This window comes from Dreissena polymorpha, chromosome 1, assembly GCF_020536995.1.
Source record: "Dreissena polymorpha isolate Duluth1 chromosome 1, UMN_Dpol_1.0, whole genome shotgun sequence".
Taxonomy (NCBI): domain Eukaryota; kingdom Metazoa; phylum Mollusca; class Bivalvia; order Myida; family Dreissenidae; genus Dreissena; species Dreissena polymorpha.
The window spans coordinates 30,688,978-30,710,018 of record NC_068355.1 but is presented as its reverse complement, the minus strand read 5'-3'; the positions used below and the strand labels follow the sequence as shown (position 1 = coordinate 30,710,018).

At 35.5% G+C, this 21,041-nt stretch overlaps 1 protein-coding gene and 1 long non-coding RNA gene across 3 annotated transcripts in view; both read right to left on the bottom strand.

Moving 5' to 3' along the window:
• LOC127875031 (uncharacterized) overlaps positions 1-3,164 on the bottom strand; it is a 56,563-nt gene extending 53,399 nt beyond the window's left edge. For both annotated transcript variants that reach the window (XM_052419832.1, XM_052419821.1), the window contains exon 1: positions 2,687-3,164. In XM_052419832.1, the coding sequence (XP_052275792.1) occupies positions 2,687-3,024 (338 nt within the window). In that variant the 5' untranslated portion in view covers positions 3,025-3,164. The remainder of the gene's footprint in view (positions 1-2,686) is intronic.
• The window catches only part of LOC127875046 (uncharacterized), a 169,082-nt gene that overhangs the window by 63,221 nt on the left and 84,820 nt on the right, over positions 1-21,041 (bottom strand). The gene's annotated exons all lie outside the window — the stretch shown is intronic.

Below are 21,041 nucleotides of genomic sequence, written 5' to 3'. Positions count from 1 at the left end.
AGGAAGAATATTGTGTGCACAGGAAGTTGAAACGGAAGGCACATGGTTTATGTTATATTTGAAAATGTAAGTCTTTAATAAATTACCGGCTGAACTGATCAGCCATTGGTTCCATTTCAAGTTCTTTGGCACTGTAAGTGTAACCATTTCAGGGAAACCATTGATTAGTAAATGATTCTTGAACTGAAAATGAGACTATTCATAATCTTTTTAATACATGAATTATTCATGAACATATAGTGCAAAGTTGTATTATGAAATTTAAAGAGTATTATCAAACCACTTGTATCTCAGTTATTAGTGTTATATTTAAATTATTGTTATATGTTGCTTTCAATATGTTAAGTGCTAATACAAGACTTGTTTCTTCTTACCCTGACCTGTTTGTTGAGCTTTGGTAACACTTATGATAACCGTTGCATAAATTGACAAATTCTTGTTCATTTATAGTTCATGAACACTTCATGCCACCTCAGTTCATGAACTCTTGAAGAACTATGGTTCATGAACGATTCACTGACAGTCCGTGACCAGAAAATGAGCCATTGAAAAATAAAAATAAAATGTTCATGAACTGTTCATGAACAGCAAAACCCATGAAGAATTTTTCAAGAATTGTGTTGTTCATGAACTTTTCAAGAACACTTCATGCCATTGGTGTTCACGAATAGTTCATGAACATTTCATGCCATAATGGTTCAAGAATAGTTCATGAACACTTCATGCCATAAGGGTTCAAGAATAGTTAATGAACACTTCATGCCACTAGGTTTCAAGAATATTTCATGAACACTTCATGCCATTAGTGTTTATGAACAGTTCATGAACTAAAATTTCAAGAACATTTCACAGACTTGGCTCATTTTCTGTTCACTGAATATTCGTGAACAATTCATGAACTCAGTTCACGAACAGTTCACAAATTATTCGTGAACTGCAGAACAACATTTCGCAGGGGAATGAGCATTTTTCGAAACCTAAACACAAAGTGTGACGGACAGAAAGACGGACAGTGCGATCACTATATGCCCTCCTCCGGGGGCATAAAACTGAAATGAAAAATAAACACAGCACTGAACAAGTAACACTAACAAATCACAACACAATCATAGTATTCTTAAAAAAAATATTTAAACCAAAATGAAGTTAAAGACAATGCAAGTTTTCAATTGAAAATTCAGTAATGTATACTGGCATGCACATTTCTGTGAACACCAATGTTTTCACTGATGCTGATAGTTAGGTGTCACAATGACTGAAGAATGTAAATAAATTATTTCTACATAAAGACCTTTATACGTGAAAGGACTCAACGAAGTACCTCAAACAATTTAACACATGTTGCTATCAATAACATAATTTTACAGACTAAGTTTTTAAAGCAATTTAAGGTATTTACAATATTTCAATGACATACATTTCCCGGTCTGGAAATTATATTAAAACTCAGAATTAAACTACAAATATAAACAAACCACAAAGATATAAAAATCAATGAAAAAGCACTATAGAGCGTAAATTAATATCAACACCAACTGTAAATACCCGAATACAACGATCTGAGTTGCAGAACGTGTTTTGGTTGAACAGTAAAAACTATTGACACATTTACTGGCATAGGAGAAAGTGTTCAGTGCGCATGTGCAGTAACATTTCATGACTGTTAACAAAAAACAAGGTAATTTGTACTGCTCATATTTCATTCAAGCTTGCTTTTTAGTTTCATGTTTTAATTCTATGAAATAAATAAACTTTTGCTCTTTAATTATTTACTGGACATGTGAACCGACAACAAAGCATTTTCAATCGGACCTGTTTTAAAAACTTTGGTCAGGTACGACAGTGCGGCACATTAAAGAAAGAATGCGAACAATGCTTTTGTTGTATAGAGTTGAAAAACTGTTGTTTATTTCAATTTGACTATGTGACCTACATTTTTTATCTCACATAGCCCAGTTTCAAATTTGGCAGAAATATCATAGAGGCAATTTATGTTCTTACCAAGTCCCATGAATATTGGGCAATACATGTGGCGCCTCTATAGTTTTCATTAGCTAATTGTTGGACAGACAAAGAACAATCAACATAAAGAGATCAGGCTGAGAAAAGCTCACCGTGAGCAGGTTAAGCTCAAGTGAGTTAAGAAATGCAGGCTCAAACATTCAGCCATTAAATGTGACGTATATCCTTCATACATGTAAATTGGGTAAAGGAATACATGCATCAGACATTATACAGGCAGGTTGATTTAAGGTTTTTCTGAAACAAAGCTTGCATTGCCGCATGGGAGTCATTACATTATTTATGAGAAATTTACTGTTCATTAACTGTTGATTGTCACAGCTTTAGGTCCATCATGATTATTGCATTTACCATTTTGACTTGAAACAACAAAGAAAGAGTTTATAATTTAGTCATTTCAGTGAAGGACTTTTTACACTATGTTTTTTGCTGCAATATGGCCAATATCTTGTAATCCATATACTTGAACCATTGAAGAGTTATTTATTAACAAACACAAATTAACAAATTAAAGCTGAACAACAAATTGTTCACATGCACTGATTTGGAAATACTTATATAACTAATATTACAATAATCCAAACGAATTAAAATGGATGATGGTAATTGAATTATACAATGCAGTAATTTATACTGATATAAAATAAGCAATAATTTTAGCTACCTGTGATTAAGCTCAACACATTTAGAGCAGCACAGATGATTGTGGTCCGGGCAGAACATTGTTAACTTTTCACGCTTGTGTATGATGCATATTAAAAGAGAAGTCTCCATCTTCTTAGAAAGTGGCCACTTCCTTATTTTATCCTTTCCATAAGGAGATTTTTTATAGAACCACCTACCATGCTGTCTGTGGGAGTTTATACATGTTCTGCAGAAGTATTTAAGACATTTTTCACAGTAAAAATCTGCATGTATTTCTACAGACCGCTCTGTTTTGCAGATTGTACAACAATAATACATAACCACATCAGAATTTTTAGAAATTCCAGATGTCGCCATTTTGTTAATTCACTTTCAACAAACAAGATTTTACAATCTGAAATAACTTGAAATAGTTATGTCCAAGCATATGTTTTACACACACCCACACAATGTTATTAAACATAGACAAGTGATATGAAATTTCTAACTGAACAGCGCCCAAGTTAACCGTCAAATGGCGCTTGTATGATAGAGGTTAACAGTGTAACTATGCATACTGTCACATGACTATTGGGTAATGTGTGTTTTGATTACTTGAGTTTAAACTGTATCAAACAAGCTGGCTAGATAAAACCTTTAAACCAAATTATTTAACACACCACATTTTTAATTGCTCTAATAAATGACATGTTATGAACATGGAATTATAATGATAATATTAAGCAGGTTCTTACATAAACCAATTTTATTACAATATCAGATCCTTTCCCTCATACAGTATTAACAAGAGGGTCATGATGGCCCTGAATCGCTCCACTGTTTTTATGCGAAAAAAGCGTGCAATGCGCATGGGTTGAAATGTACTCACGCATGTTACTGTCTCTTTCTATCCCTCGTCCCACTGGGTTCTTAATATTGGAAAGGTGAGCATTTTTATCCCCACGCTTTTTGAAAAAAAGGTGGGGATATTGTGGTGATCTCCGCCGTCCGTCCGTCCGTCTGTCCGTCCGTCTGTCCGTCCGTCCTGGCCACTATCTCCTCCTACACTAAAAGCACTAGAACCTTGAAATTTACACACATGGTAGCTATGAGCATATGTGCGACCCTGCACTATTTGGAATTTTGATCTGACCCCTGGGTCAAAAGTTATAGGGGTTGGGGTGGGGCCGCGTCAGAAATTATCACTCATTTTTTTAGGTTATTTTACATTTACTTCTTTATTTCTACACCGATTCACTTCAAATTGATACTGGACCTCACCTATGACAATACGGTCAATCTCAACCATGCATGGCCCCATTCCCAACCCTGGGGCGCCCCGCCCACATAGGCCACACCCACCAAAAATTTCCATTTACTATAATTTTTTCATTTCTACACGGATTCACTTCAAATTGATACTGAACTTTTGTTATGACATTAGGGTCAATCTCAACTATGCATGGCCCCAATCCCAACCCTGGGGCGCCCGCCCACATAGGCCACACCCACCAAAAAATTCCATTTACTATAATTTTTTCATTTCTACACGGATTCACTTCAAATTGATACTGAATTTCTCTTATGACATTAGGGTCAATCTCAACTATGCATGTTCCCATAACCAACCCTGGGGCCCCGCCCACATAGACCACACCCACCCAAAATTGCCTTTACTATAATTTCTTCATTTCTACACCGATTCACTTCAAATTGATATTGAACTTCTCTTATGACAATACAGTCAATCTCAACTATGCATGGCCCCATTACCAACCCTTGGGCGCCCCGCCCACATAGACCACACCCACCCAAAATTGCCTTTTACTATAATTTCTTCATTTCTACACCGATTCACTTCAAATTGATACTGAACCTCTCTTATGACAATACGGTCAATCTCAACTATGCATGGCCCCATTACCAACCCTGGGGCGCCCTGCCCACATATGTCACACCCACCCAAAATTGCCTTTTACTATAACTTCTTAATTTCTACACCAATTCACTTCTAATTGATGATGAACTTCTCTTATGACAATACGGTCAATCTCAGCTATGCATGGCCCCATTACCAACCCTGGGGCACACCTAGGTCAAACATTCGGCGTGGGGATACGCGTCGGCCTCTGCCGCGCCATTTCTAGTTATTAATGGAAAATGTTACTACGGTGTTAACTAAACAGACTAAAAAGCCCGGGAATTGTCGCACAGGTCCTTTGCTTATCGCGTAGGTACATTTATCTCTCCAAAAGATATTGTCGTTTTTTCTATTTTACATATTTTTAGATGCTGAAGATCAAATCTACGCATGTTCTTCAAGATTAATGAAAGTTCCTTCATTCAATCATGAATCTTTTTCCATTAAATTCCAAAAAGTGTATGCAGGTTTCAAAGTTTCTGTTACTTATATACTTCAAGACAGCAGGCTTTTTCCGCTCCATTTTGGGAAAACGCCACACTGGAATTTTGGGAATTTCGCGTCGTGAAAACCCCAATTTTGGGAAAAAAGATAATCGCAAAATTGGCTCAATTGGGAAAAATTATCGCATGTAAATAGTGTTTCTTATATTTCAAAGAAGCAGTTAACTGGTAAAAAACGACTTTTAAAATTTTACAAAATATTATGAACATGTGTGATAAGTGCAGGTTTTTTAATCTGAATTTGGGGAAAAGGCCTGGCCTTTTTTGAGTTGTAAAAAATCGCGCGAAGCGCCGGATTTTGAGGAAAATAAGGAAAGTCTTAAATAATCATTAACATATTTTACAGTTTTTAAAACAAATTCAAGGCAACAGATAATTTAATTATGCAAGACTTTTTTCTATTTTCTACACCGGATCAGGTTAACTTATATATTTTAAGGTTAAAAAAAAAAAAAAAAAAAAAAAAAATTTTTTTTTTTTTTTGGAATTCGGATTTTTTTTTCAATTGGGACAAAAACAACCAGATTTGCATTGGGAATGGGGCCGAATTTCGGATCCGTGGCATAGGGCGGAAAAAGCCTGAGACATATGCAAAATATCTAATGACGTAGATCACCTGAACTTTACTTCATTCTTGAGGCATTATAGTGAGTGTAGCAGGATTGTTAATGTGGCGACGAAATTGTTAATTGTACAAATAAGATATTTGCCTGAGGAAACATAAAGTTACGAGTTTTTTTGGTTCAGGTTCATGAGGTGCCGAAAGGCAGTAGGAATGATAGCTTTGTAGAGGTTGTTTGTTAAACAAAGTAAATGTTTATGAGACAAAAATTTGAATTATAATTCATCAAGATGTTGATATCATGGCAACACTACTTGTATATGGCGTGAGGTTTAAAGAGATATCATGACAAACAATTAGCTTTAGAGCTCCAGAAAAGGGTCGTATTTTCATAATTACGAATTATTTTCAAGTCCGTTACGTATTTATTTTAATATCTTGTCATACCATTCAGAATTACAAAATCAAGTTACGAATATTATTTTTACATCGGTTCGTATCGATTTTTATTGAGTTCTTTTCGCGTATTTAAGATCTTTTTGGCGCTTATATAGAATGGTTATCGGGGTTGTTTAACAAATCGCATGTTTTCCAATAAAAATGGCGTGTACAGTCTGTCAAAAAACAATGGCGGCACCCAGAGAGCGTTAAAAAAAATGCAAGGCGTGCAAAAACACGCTTAAAACATATTGTACGCAAAGTGAGCCGAAGTTGAATGTTAAGAAAGACATTATAGAAAAGATCCTATACTATGTTAAATGCTCAGTTGCCGACACAGTCGTAAAAGCTATATAAAAAACGCGACTCGACTGGTCCAAATTTAAACACAAAAAAATATTGAACGAGTGGAAGGGACAATGCCCGTGGCTAATCGTTGAAAAGATTGAAGGGAAGACCCGTTTTAATTGTGAAATATGTAAAAATTAATCAAATGCATGCAATCTAAGCACAGTTTGGGCATATTTATTTATTTATTTATTTTATTTATTTTAGGTCATTAAGAAAAGTTAAGAATTATTTTCCAAAACTTAGTAGTAACGTTAAGAATAAAATTTCAGAGTTAAGAATTCTTTTTGAAAATCTGGTAGTTACATTAAGAATTTCACAAAACCTTATCTGGAGCTCTGAACTTGACCTAACTTTCCTTTACTTTTTTCATCTGACGTTCCAATAGACCATAACTCCTTCTGAAGAGTTTGTTTTCGTTTTGAAAACAGGACTTCTGGTTTCAAAAAGGAGAAATTGCTCATTATGAGCAATTTCTCCTTTTATCACAATAATTTTTATCCCACCCAGCCAGTTTATAAATAGTCCTTTACAATTTTATTTCTCGTCTGCAATCTCTTTCAATTTGGGGCAGTCCAAAATGTGTTGTTTGGTAAAGGGTTAACATTTATGGATAGTTAACATGTTGGTCTACCTTTCACGCTCGACATGTATGCATTTATCTCTTATAATTAAAAAGTTATTCCAAGTGTATTTCGATAAACTTTTAGTTTGAGACGAAAATAGTTTAATAATCCCATAAACATGCAAAGTTCAACTTCCTGTGGCCATGTTTTTTGACGAATCAAACTTTCTTAAACAACTTTTAAATGGTAGCCTTAAAATGACTTTTGTGAACTTAGCCCTTTTTGATGTCTAAAATGTTGAACCACATATGTAATTTATCCATAGGAGTGGAAGGGTTGCTGTTCATCAAATGACCTAGGTGCTTAAAGCTGAACAGAGCTACTTTTAGTTTTTCGTTCACATAATTTAGCTGTTAATTAATATAATGAAATACAATTTTTTTTAATTAAATATAAACGACAAAAGCTATACAGTGATGGGTACTAAAGCCTTTGAAAATAACTTGTCCATTTGTGCTGAAAAATGCTTCAAAATTGATAATACAAGTGTTTTCAGTATTATATTCACTAAAGTTGAACTTACATAGCTGGATGGAAGATGAACAAGATGTTGAGATCTTCAAAAAAAAATCAACATTCGGAATGTTAAGGTCTTGTAACTTGGGAAAAACATACTTTGTTTGCAAGTATCTTTAGTTACTTTCCGAGACATTGCAGGATCTAGTTCAGCGGACATTCAGACTGACGGACATGAAGAAGGACATACATACATAAAGATAGGTAGTGTAAACCTATAGTCCCCGTTAGTAAAACTAGTAGCGAAATAAACATATATATGAAACTGTTAAAAGTTCTAAACATCGAGGGCATAACTTCAGTTGTAGTTTTTTTCAATTTCACGAAGATTGGTTGAAATATTGCCCTCAGATAGCAAAATAACGCAAGGTCTAAGCACAAGAACAAAATTGTTAAGGTTTTATTAACTGGTTCTCAATCATAACACAAATACAGGGTATTTTTTTGCTTTGGTAAATTATATATTTTATATCATCAGCGATGATGATGTTTTAGAGATAACAAAAGATGTGTTAGTCAGAAACACAATGCCCCCTACGGCGCCACTTTATGGCAATATATTTGATTTTTGGCCTTGAAGATGACCTTGACCTTGACTTTCACCAATCCAAATGTGCAGCTCTATAAGATACACATACATACCTAATATCAAGTTGCTATCTTCAATATTGCAAAAGTTGTGGGCAATGTTAAAGTTTTCGGACAGACTGACAGACAGACATACGGACTGACGGGCAATTAACTTCTATATGCCAACCTACCATGGGCATAAAAAGTTAGTACAAATAACATCAACATCTCTCTTTTTAGACTCGTTGAAAGTATAGCAAGTATGATGAAAAAATGCTTTATTTGAACCATTAAAGATAAATTAAAATTATATGCAATCATCAACACATGAATATGCCGTCAGACTATCGAATTCTTATTAGGCAAGGAATACAATATCCTGATACAAATTTAATTTACAAAACAATAAAATATTAATATCATATATTCATTCTAAAATACACAGTTTGATAATTGATTAATAGATCTAAAATAATAACAAGGGCTGTTTGTAAAACACGCATGCCCCCCAAATGGGCTGTCAGTTGTAGTGGCAGCCATTGTGTCAATACGTTAAAAACAATTAAATGCTTCAGGTCAGTGACCTTGACCTTTGACCTAGTCACCTGAAAATCAAAAGGGGTCATCTGCCAGTCATGATCAATGTACCTATGAAGTTTCATGATCCTAGGCCTAAGCATTCTTGAATTATCATCCGGAAACCATTTTACTGTTTCGAGTCACTGTGACGTTGACCTTCGACCTAGTCACCTGAAAATCCAAAGGGGTCATATGCCAGTGATGATCAATGTACCTATGAAGTTTCATGATCCTAGGCCTAAGCTTTCTTGAGTTATCATCCGGAAACCATTTGGTGGACGGACGGACCGACCGACCGACCAACATGTGCAAAACAATATTACCCCTGTTCTTCGAAGGGGGGCATAAATAGCAGGGAAATATTGAACTCATTAATTAATTAGCCATACAGACGGCTATGTTGATTAACATTTCGTTGTGTTGTAACCCTAAGATCTCACTTTGGTGTAAACCAGATTTTGACCAAAACTTAGGTATACACACTGCCGCGAGTTTGATATGTTAGATTACTATATACACACTGCCGTGTGTTTGATATGTTAGGTTACTATATACACACTTCCGTGCGTTTGATATGTTAGGTTACTATATACACACTTCCGTGCGTTTGATATGTAAGGTTACTATATACACACTGCCGTGTGTTTGATATGTTAGATTACTATACCAGGGGTTCTGAAATATGCTGTCCGAGTTGTCCGAGTTGTCAATTTCCCCTTCCGGGCAAGCAGTTTTTGAAAGCTGGCTTGTCTGGGGACAAATACAATTTCCGTGGTAAAATTTGTTTCGTGAACGAAACTTCAATATTTTCCTAAAATAAAAAAAACGAAAGTTTATATAAATAGCTTATGATTAATCTGCGGACTAGCACACTTTTTTAACTGGAGGTATGTTATTTTCCGATAATATTTATTTAATGTAGTAAACAAGTCCATGCGTATATAGCAAAAGCCAATCACGCATAAGGTAACATTTATTTTAGAGAAACCAGCGCACGTGTATAGCAACAGCCAATCACACATTAGATAACATTTTTCGTAAATTGCAAATGGCAGCAAACATGTTTTACCGACCTGCATTCGTTTTTTTAAAAATAAAACCACTTTAACATCAGGCCATGACGCTAATCAGACCAATGATAAAATCAGTTCGGCTTCGAAAAAGAAGAGAAAAGCCAAGTATGAATATGATAAAGAATACGACGCCAAGCGGAAACGAGAATTTGTTGAGTCTTGGCTAATTGAATTTACTTGGGTTGAAAACGTTACCGGTGTGTGTAAATGTAAACTTTGTAAGGAGTTTCCTTTATAAGCGGATAATTATATACTTACATTTAGCGGAGATTATTTTATTTCAAGTGAATTTTCTAGTTATGTTGAGATTATTAAATATCCGAGATGGTATCATGTGTGACTTAAACGTGTTCTTATTGTTTGCACATCTTGCTTGTATTTTCTAGTTAACTATGTATATAATCAAATATAGAACTTAACAAAAGTGTATGTTTGTATTATTTGCTTAATTAATAATGATGTTTTCCTTTATTTATCATAAAAGTACGGACAAGTACTTCTTTGGTACGTACAAGTGAATTTGTGGGTCCAACTTGTCCGTGGACAAGTAGACTCATAAAATATTTCAGAACCCCTGTATATACACACTGCTGCGCGTTTGATATGTTAGATTACTATATACACACTGCCGCGCGTTTGATATGTTAGATTACTATATACACACTGCCGTACGTTTGATATGTTAGGTTACTATATACACACTGCAGTGCGTTTGATATGTTAGGTTACTATATACACACTGCCGTGCGTTTGATATGTTAGGTTACTATATACACACTGCCTTGTGTTTGATATGTTAGGTTACTATATACACACTGCCGTGCGTTTGATATGTTAGGTTACTATATACACACTGCCGTACGTTTGATATGTTAGGTTACTATATACACACTGCCGTGTGTTTGATATGTTAGGTTTCTATATACACACTGCCTTGCGTTTGATATGTTAGGTTACTATATACACACTGCCGCGTGTTTGATATGTTAGGTTACTTATATATAAACACACTGCCGTATGTTTGATATGTTAGGTTACTATAAACACACTGCCGTATGTTTGATATGTTAGGTTACTATATACACACTGCAGTGCGTTTGATATGTTAGGTTACTATATACACACTGCCGTACATTTGATATGTTAGGTTACTATATACTAGAGCTGCAACGATTCAAATACAGCTCGATTCGATTTTGATTTTAGACACTCCGATACCGATTTTTTCGATTCGATTCATCTTCAAACCTAGTTTTATCATATATTCACTCTTCTGCCTCAAAACAAACATTTCTGTTCAAAAGTGTCGCATACCTAGATATCTTGGGCATTTGTCAAATTGTGTGTTTGTTTAATATAGTTTGGTTGGTTCAACAGTGTTTTAAAAACTGTTGAAAGTGTGTTAAATTAACATTTGTAAGAAATATTTTGCAAAAAACTGCCTATTGTCTTTCAAACATTGTCAATATTTCAATAAAACATATAAAAAAGAATAGCAAATTAGGACTCAATTTTAATATAAAAAATTTATGACTAGAAGATTGTGTTGAATACACAATAATATAAAATCAAATAAATAATCATAAATACATCTTGAATCAGTGGAGTGATAGTACTATCACTATTATACTTATATCCAAAACCGCTTCAAGCATGTCTACCATTGTGCTGTGACAGCATCACCTGTTACCTGTAGGACAAAGCACATTCTCTAATAAACTTAACAAATTCCCAACAGAAACTTAACTACTTTTCTGGCTGGCGACTTAAGTAGTTGCACTTGTGCTACCTCTTAGTCTTGCTAAATCAACGTAATGTTTGCATCTGTGAAGCACAGTTTACACTTTGCTTTATCGGGAGCACTACCATCCCGAAACCCAAAAAACTGCAACACTTTTTATTTAAGCTTCTTATGCGCATCTGATAATTTCAATTTGTTGGCCACAACTTGTTTAGCCATTTTGACGCTTTTTCCGAAAGTAGACCGTAACGCACTTATTGATTGGATGACTATAGTAATAAGCAGCCAATCCCGCGCTTCGTAATTACAGGTCTTGTACAGGTAATTACAAGATAAAACCTACACCTTTCCGTATCAAATAGTCAGAATACAGCAAGCTTTACGTATCTATGTTTATATATGTCTATATGCTAAAGAATTGAATCCAATTTGGTAGGTTTGGTATCGTAATCGAATCGACGCATTTCAAACCGATTTTCGATTCATCGGATCGAATCGTTGCAGCTCTACTATATACACACTGCCGCGTGTTTGATATGTTAGGTTAGTATATACCCACTGCCATGCGTTTGATATGTTAGGTTACTATATAAACACTGTCGTACGTTTGGTATGTTAGGTTACTATATACACACTGCCATGCGTTTGATAAGTTTTTGTTTTGATATGTAGTTATAGTGATAATAGAAGTGGTTTGAAGTGGTACCCAATCTTATCATCATACATTTCAAGTGACTTGGTCGTAACGCGTGCAGAAAAATGAAAGCCACTGTTGTAACAGCAATGTATAGAGCTTTTCACAAGCGGAATCAACAAAAAGTACCTCTCCAAATAGGGCTCTATGCCTCTCCATCCAAAGATTAGTTTATGAGGTCAAAATGAAGTTACAGTTCTTTTGAGACGAGAAACAAAGTAGTCTATAATGCGATAAAGCTGAAACACTTATGTTTTGTTCTGAACAGCAAGGAAAAAACTCTGTGCCTTATTAAACCCCCGTCATGTTGCTGGCTATTAATTATTTTATTCTGGGGGGAGCCCTTCAGATTCCCATACATTGATGTTTGATAGTGACTGGGTTTGTTAACATAACAATGTTGGTTCGTGTTCTGAAAATTCTGGAAAAGATATGTAGTTTTGTCTTATTCTTAATTTATTTAACTTCATTTTTATCATGATACATAAACATATTTATTCTTAACCCTTGCATTTGTAAAGGGAGATGTATTAAATGTTTTTGCTATTTATTTCAATACTACGCTTAATAGTGACCTTCATATGCAGAGAAGCATATTGCTTTTAATAATTTTGAACACTCATTGACCTCTCATTAAAAAAAACTTTATTTGATGGACATTGTTGTTTGGTTTTACACTCTGTATTAATCTTATTTCTGTCATTTTAAAATCCATCCATGCTTCAATAACAAGGTTATAATCCAGACAATACCTTGACTTTAACATTTCAAAGGGCATTTCTTTATGCGCATGTCGCTCTGTCTAACAACACTGGAAAATCATGCAATCTAATTTGAGAATATACACGTATTAAGGCTGCATAAACTATTGCTGCAAACAAAGTGATATGTGTAGATTAAATGCATTTGACCTTTGACCTTGAACTTTGGTCTTGGACATAGGGACATAGGGACCTGTTATTTGCAAGTCACACAGATATTTTTAGATACATTCATGCTTGATAAAATATAACGAACACTTATCCAACAGTCCATGCGCCCATTCATAATACTCTAGCCAGAGATATGGAAGGGAATATCCGCCAGTGCATGCATGCTGCTAAATTACAATTTCATTGTGCTTAATGACAATTGTAGTTTACTTCATGACAACACCATGTTGATATATTACAATTGGAAATACCCGCGATTACATGCATGATGCTAAATGACAATTGCATTTTGCTTTGTTTTATTTATTTTAAAATTACTGCGTCTTCCTTGCGTGTTTATGCTTTTTTGTATCATTTTTTTTTAGTGTTACATTACGTGCATACTTCGTTTTAATGTTTACTCGATGTATGCAAATCATGTATTCTTGCGAGTAAATGACAAATGAATCATTTCTGTTAAAAAACTCATGTGCCTATCTTCATGTTGCTGAACTATCATCATTTTAATACTAAGTTATGCGTGAAAATGCATATCTATAGTTTTACTAAGCAAAATGACTAAGCACAAGGCAGCAGCTATCATGAAGCAGGCCGAATGCCAACTGCACTAAGACGAACGCATTAGTAATACTGAATTCATATAAGAGACGGGGAACCAGAGTTTTCTATTAATTTTTGGTAGTTATCCGTAGTATTCTTAAAAGTGTTAATTTTATGCACGGTGAAGTTACATATATACCCTGACAAATTTCTTCATCGCGCCATTTTAAACGTATGGACACCTATCTATTCTAAAAGGTCAAGTATTATTGTTTATTACGTAAATTGCATACTATTTTATTCTCCATTTCGAGCGCTAGGCTTTCATTTGGCTTTCGAGCAATGCCCGTTTGAAGTAAATTGGCGTGATCTCTGATTATAAACTTGTTTTCATTTACGTTCCAAACGTCATGTTGAGCGAGTATTATCCGGATGTAGTGCTTACCGGGGTGACACGAATTACCTAAATCTACCCAAATCTACCCAAATCTTCCCAAATCTACCCAAATCTACATAAATCTTTGAAAAAATTATTATTTTGCATCATGTTTGTGTGATGGGAACTATTGTTTTGTTTTATGCTTCATCTTTACTCGAGACCATATGTAATTTTTCTCACAAAATTACTTTAATAAATATAGGTTACACACCACTAACATAATGATATTCCCAAATCTACACAAAACAGGTGAAGTCTACACTGTGTATTAGCAACCTGCTGTGGTGATCCCAATCTTATCAGCTCAATACACAGGCACCTGGCTATACTGCCTTAAAAACCCGTTGAATACAATAATACGAACTGATTAACCTTTTAATCCGTTTTATTTACCATATATTATTTTATATACGCGTTCTATGCTAAATAATACAGGTAAAATCATTAGATACATAAAAAAAAGCACGTTTTCACATATAAAAATGATACATTAAAGACACCCTTACAGAAATGAAAAGGTAGCGGCTAACTAGCCGCTAGGCAGCCGAAATGGGTATCCTGGAGGTAGCGAGAGTCAGCCAGTAGCGGCTAGGTTGCGGCTGAATAGCTAAAACCTATAGACAGTACTGGCTACCAGAGCCGCAAGCGGCTACTCTAGCCAAAAGGTAGCCAGAAACTGAACACGGTGAACTATTTCCATTAAAGTCTCTATAACGCTCAAAATCAACGAAAATTTCGTGAAGTATTGCGTACAATAAAGTTAACACCTTAATAATCAGTGTTCCTTATAGCAATAGCCAAAATTTCAACGCTATGTGTGGTATGATTACATAGATTTTTATGCCCCCCTTCGAAGAAGAGGGGGTATGTTGCTTTGCTCATGTCGGTCTGTCGGTCGGTCGGTCCGTCCACCAGGTGGTTGTCAGACGATAACTCAAGAAGGCATACGCCTAGGATCATGAAACTTCATGGGTAGATTGATCATGACTCGCAGATGACCCCTATTGATTTTGAGGTCACTAGGTCAAAGGTCAAGGTCATGGTGAACCGAAATAGTAAAATGGTTTTCGGATGATAACTCAAGAACGCATACGCCTAGGATCATGAAACTTCATAGGTAGATTGATCATGACTTGCAGATGACTCCTATTGATTTTGAGGTCAAAGGTCAAGGTCACGGTGACCCGAAATAGTAAAATGATTTTCAGATGATAACTCAAGAACGCTGTTGCCTAGGATCATGACACTTCATGGGTACATTGATCTTTACCCGCAGATGACCCCTATTGATTTTCAGGTCACTAGGTCAAAGGTCAAGGTCACAGTGACTTTAAATCGTATTCACACAATGGCTGCCACTACAACGGACAGCCCATATGGGGAGCATGCATGTTTTACAAACAGCCCTTGTTGTAGATACAAAATGCTCGTTTTTATTTATTTGTGGCACAATTAATTCCCACGAATATATCAATTCATACGACACACTAACACCATTTTAGTGTCCATGTGTCGTATGAATAGATATGCAAAACAATAATAAAAACGAGCATTTTGTATCTACAAACATCTATTTTACCAGACCACATCTGACGTTGAAATTTCAGCAATTGCCATAAGGAACACTGATTTTTAATTGGTTAAGTTCATTATACGAACAATTGTACGAAGTTTTTGTTGATTTTGAATAGTAATGTTACTTTAATTTGACAAATGTTCAGCGGCGAGCGGAAACTGTAGCCAAAAAAGTAGCCAAAAACTAAACTTTGGTACAATTACCTGTATTAAATGAACAAACTGTCAGCCGCTCGCGAAAACTGTAGATGGACGAACAGAAGAAGGGACAAACGAACAGACGGAGGAAAGAAGGGACAAACAAACGGACGGATGAAAGAAGAGACAAACGAACGGACGCACGGATGAAAGAAGGCATTATGAACTCCACAGCACAAAACAGTCAAGAAACTCGGTCAGTGGAAAACGTCCGACTGCAGAAAGAACAACCAAAAGCAAGTTTAAATAGTGTTCAAGACGAACGAATTGACGGACGGACGAACAAATTGACAAACGGACGCACGGACAGGACTAAATAAGGGACAAATGGGCGCACGGACAAACGAAGGAACGACCGAAGGTACGGATGGACATATGCATATGCGGACTGCACAGACTAATATGGGAAGACATTTTACACACATTAATTAAACCCCATTTTCCAAAAGCGCATATGCGCATATGCCTAGAGTATTATTCAAGATTAGCCGACTCAGGCAACACAGGTTAATCTGGGACACCTAAACTGGATGTTCGCTTCCTTTAAAGGAACAGTGCTATAAAAGTGGAAAATGTTGCGCCAGACTAGCTTGTGCAGTCCTAGAGTGTCAAACCAGACTAGCCGGCGCATTCCGCACAGGCTAATTGGGGCCGAATCATTACGGGATTTTGCTTAGAAAATCTTACTTTAAAGGAAAAATACCTTAAAGGCGGAAAGTGTTGTGCCAGATAAGCCTATGCGCACTTCAGAGCATAGTCTCTGATGACACTTTAAGAACGTGAATCCAGAATAAGGCTCACTTAAACGCTTGTGAGAAATAGGGCGTGTCGATAATTTTCCTAGCGTTCAATATAAAAAGAATGGATACAATCAAATAAAGAGTTCCGTTTTTGTTTTCGGTTTTGAACATCTTTCCTGGAAAACCATAAATATTTTAAATGCGGTCAAGTAGCATATTTTTGAAACCGCATCCTAAAAAAATATTTTCGCACAAAAATTCCCAGGCGTTAAACCTGCCAATACAATATTAAACTAACAAAATAGAGTTGAACCAAAGGTAAACCAGTTAAAGTTTATATTACCTGTAACATGTGTATTTAGTATCCCTTTATTGGCCATATAACTCATTCAGCTTGACTCTCATGTATAGGCTTATTATTGACTATACTTGTAATGCCTGCTGTAATCACTTTCGGTAATAGATTTAATACACTGGGTCATATGAATGACAAGTTGCCTTTTCAATTTTTAAGTAATTATTGGAATTTATGTTTATTACTTTAATAATATATATGATATTATTGTGCATTACAAATGTAATTAATGCGTGTATTAAGTATCGTTTAAAGTACCTATCGAATTTCACTAAGTTTTTTTTCTAATCAAAAATATAGTCTAGGCGGAAAAGGTCGTCCCTAATTAGCCAGTGCGTACACTCTAAGCCACGTTTTCCCAGAATGAAGCTCATATACAAATATGAATGTTGCATGTGATGGGAAAGATATGGGCAGAAAGCCATAAACCAGGACGCTGGTGTAATGGGAAGGCGAAAAACAGTATTTTTACCGAAAAAGTCATTGGCGTCCTTACTACGACAATCAGAAATTTCCAGAAACACAATCTTAGGTCGCCGTAAGGACGCCAGTCCGGTGTGACACAGGGCTAACGTAGTAACAAAGTAATACAAAACAATAAACGTCTCAAGTCATTTGTTTCACAAAGTCATGTCATGTCAAGCCTCGTGGTTCCGGTTATTTATTTATTAGCGAATAGGTCTTTAAAACTAAATTAGTACATCGGTATATGTAAGTTAGGGGGTAGGTAGCTATAGTGTAAATAGAAGACATGTAATATCAATACACAATTAGAGGTAGTTAGTGAACGAGAACAAAACTTACCCGTAACAAATATTACTAAAGATCGATGACACGAAACAATTAAGTGTCATTATTACACAAAGAAATCGCCTTCAACCATTTATTTGCGTCCTCATTCCGCAGTCAGAAAAATGATATTAAAGGGTGAGACATCGTCTTATATTTTTTTTACGAAAAATGCCTTATGTTTCCTTATCAATTTCTTAAAACATGTTCGAGATTCTCAACAAAACAGTTGATATGCGTCATGAAAGTAAAAACATCAACATTAAATTGCTAATGGTAATTTGTGACGCAGCATTAGGCATGTTGCAGACGGCTATGTTTTTACCCACTCACCGCTTTTTAGTAAATGAGGCTATTGGAAGACGGTATTTCGACATAATGAATATTCATTGTATTTAAATGAGGCATTTATTTACAGAGGATTCCAGAGATAGTCGATATATCGCGATCGATACCGGAGAATTTGATTTTTATGTTTAGAGTGATCTCCCGGCAATAGTAATTTACGCTGCAATTTGTGCTGGAATTATGTTTTTGAATACTGGTTCTCCTTTTCGTAACGTGAACTATTTATAATGGCGGTGTATGCAAAACCGAAAACTAATCCTTAATCAGAGACGCACTAGCAATCGACTTAAGAAGAAATATAGATCCACAAAGACATTAACAGCTTGTTAAATTCAGTAGCAACATAGCCAAATGCACATAGTAAAACAAAGAACGCCGTTAGAATTAGCATTCATACAAAAAGTCCAAAAGGTTAACTGCAGTTGTCAATAACACACATGCAGTAAAGATATATATGAAGTAAATATCAATTTATCAATATGACACAAGTATATGAAGTGCTTGTGCAGCTAATGTAACTAGGCGAAATGCAACTACCATGTTACAGAATGCACATGACAGTTGTTAAAATAAGAATGTCATTTAACATCATGCATGCACTGGCGGAAATCCCCTTCCATAAGAGCAGCCTGATACTATGCCCTGTTTCCAAACACCATATACAAATCTTTATCCTTAACTGATGGTTACAATATACTAAATCTTTTGGGAGTGCAATGCTATACTCTTTAAAAACCTGAACATCATTTATAAGAAGACATAATTTTCTGTGTGGGCACTTGCCATGACTTTATTTTGGAATGTTTCTTTGTGCATGTGGTAGGGAACACATTGATGTTTAACAGAAATTCACTCATTTGCTTGAAGGTTAAAGACATGAGACTTTGACAGATGGCGGGAAACCCTCATCCACTGGTACGAACCCGGTAAATTGATGGCTGTAAAACAGTAACCGCTGATTCGCATCGAGTTCTTTCTTGCAAAACGCATGACCCCCCTTTTTTATTGTCTAAATCATTGCGGCTTGGAATGCTCTTTAAGAAAAGGTATGGTTATGGGGGTCTCTATGCGCAAAAGTTTGACTTTATTTTTGTTGAAGTTATTGCTTTTACATTGAATTTGTGTAGGAAATCTTTTGGTATTTTCTAACCTCAGATGCCCACATTTCAGCTGCTTTATGATACAAATGGTGTAGGTCTGAATAGTGAAAACATTTATCAGTAGCTCTTGTTATTTGATTGAACCAGAGATGTGCAAATTATTTACTATGCTTATAACTACTAAATGCATGTCTTAGAATAATATAGCAATATGCAAGAGAATGCTGCACCTTTTATAGCAGCTAAAATGCTGCTATAATTTGGACCAAACATAATGTTTAAGCCAGTTCAATAAGAAAAAGAGGAATGCACTCTTATATCGAGATATTACATATATTTGACATATGATGCTCACAAATTTGTATGCAGATATATACAAGTACTTCTTGTCATGAAGGTGGGGGAGGAAACACTGCACAGCCATGAAGCATGTGGCTTGAATATACATTTAGTAAACTTAAATTACTTTGCATAGCATTTTGTGGGGATTGATTTACACAGTGCTTTTTCACCGTTTTGGGAATGGACCCGGTTCCTTTGGATTGGGAAAACTAGCGGCATTTAGACTAAAATTGGGAAAATAGTGTTGATGTTGTTTTGCTAAAAAATGCTTCAAAACTGAGGATACAAGTGTTCCAGTATTATATTTACCTGCAAGTTGGTTAAATTGAAATCTAAAAAAAAAATCTTTTTTTTTTGGAAACCTTCGATTATACGTTTTTCCATGTTGAATAAGTCAGATTACAGGACTCGATTTTGAATGAAAAAAACACTGACACATTGAATCTTTCGAAAACAACCACAGTTGTTGATTTGATAAACTTTGTTTATGGATCGGTGCAAATCCTTGATATACAGTATAATAAATAAGTGTAGGGTAATAATTAAAAGGTAGTAATACGTGTAGGGTAATTGTGTTAATGAATTGCAATTCTCCTCATTGATATCTACACACCCATAACGTTTCATATTTAAATCTTATAGCCTATATGAGATATAGCCTTAACAAGAGCTGTGTTTGCGAAACACTATGCCCCTACTGCGTTGCTTTGTAGCCATATATTTGACATTTGGCCTTAAAGGATGACGTTGACCTTGTCCTTTCACCACACAAAATGTGCAGCTCCATGAGATACACATGCATGCCTAACATCAAGTTGCCATCATCAAAATCGCAAAAGTTATGACCAAGGTTAAAGTTTTGGGACAGACACACACATACAATGACAGACAGACATATACTATTATAGACAGACACATACAATGACAGACAGACGGACAGGTCAAAAACAATATATCCCCGATCATTCGATCCGGGGCATAAACAGTTTCTTTGATTGGCATTTTTGTTCGCAGATCACCAAGTTTTAGGGGATTATTTCTATATAAGTCTTTCAGTTAAAGATCCATGTTACAATAGCACATGTCAGAACAGAGGAGAGTGTACTGGTTCCGTGGCAAAGATCAGTATTTTTATGGATGGGTGGCTGGGACAATTCTGTGAGATAGGTATGCATTTGCAGAAACAAGTATTGCTTTTAATGGAATTAACCGCTTGATATATTTTACTCAGATTGTTGTTAATTAATTTAAATGAGCCCCGCTATGTGAAAAGCGGGTTTAATGCATGTGCGTAGTGTCGTTCCAGATTAACCTGTGCAGTCCCTACAGGCTAATCAGGGACGACACTTTCCGCCTAAACTAGATTTTTGCAAAGAAGATACTCTCTGTAAAGGAAACATACCATAACATGACAAGTTTCATCTTTGATTAGCCTGTGCAGACTGCACAGGCTTATCTGTGTAACA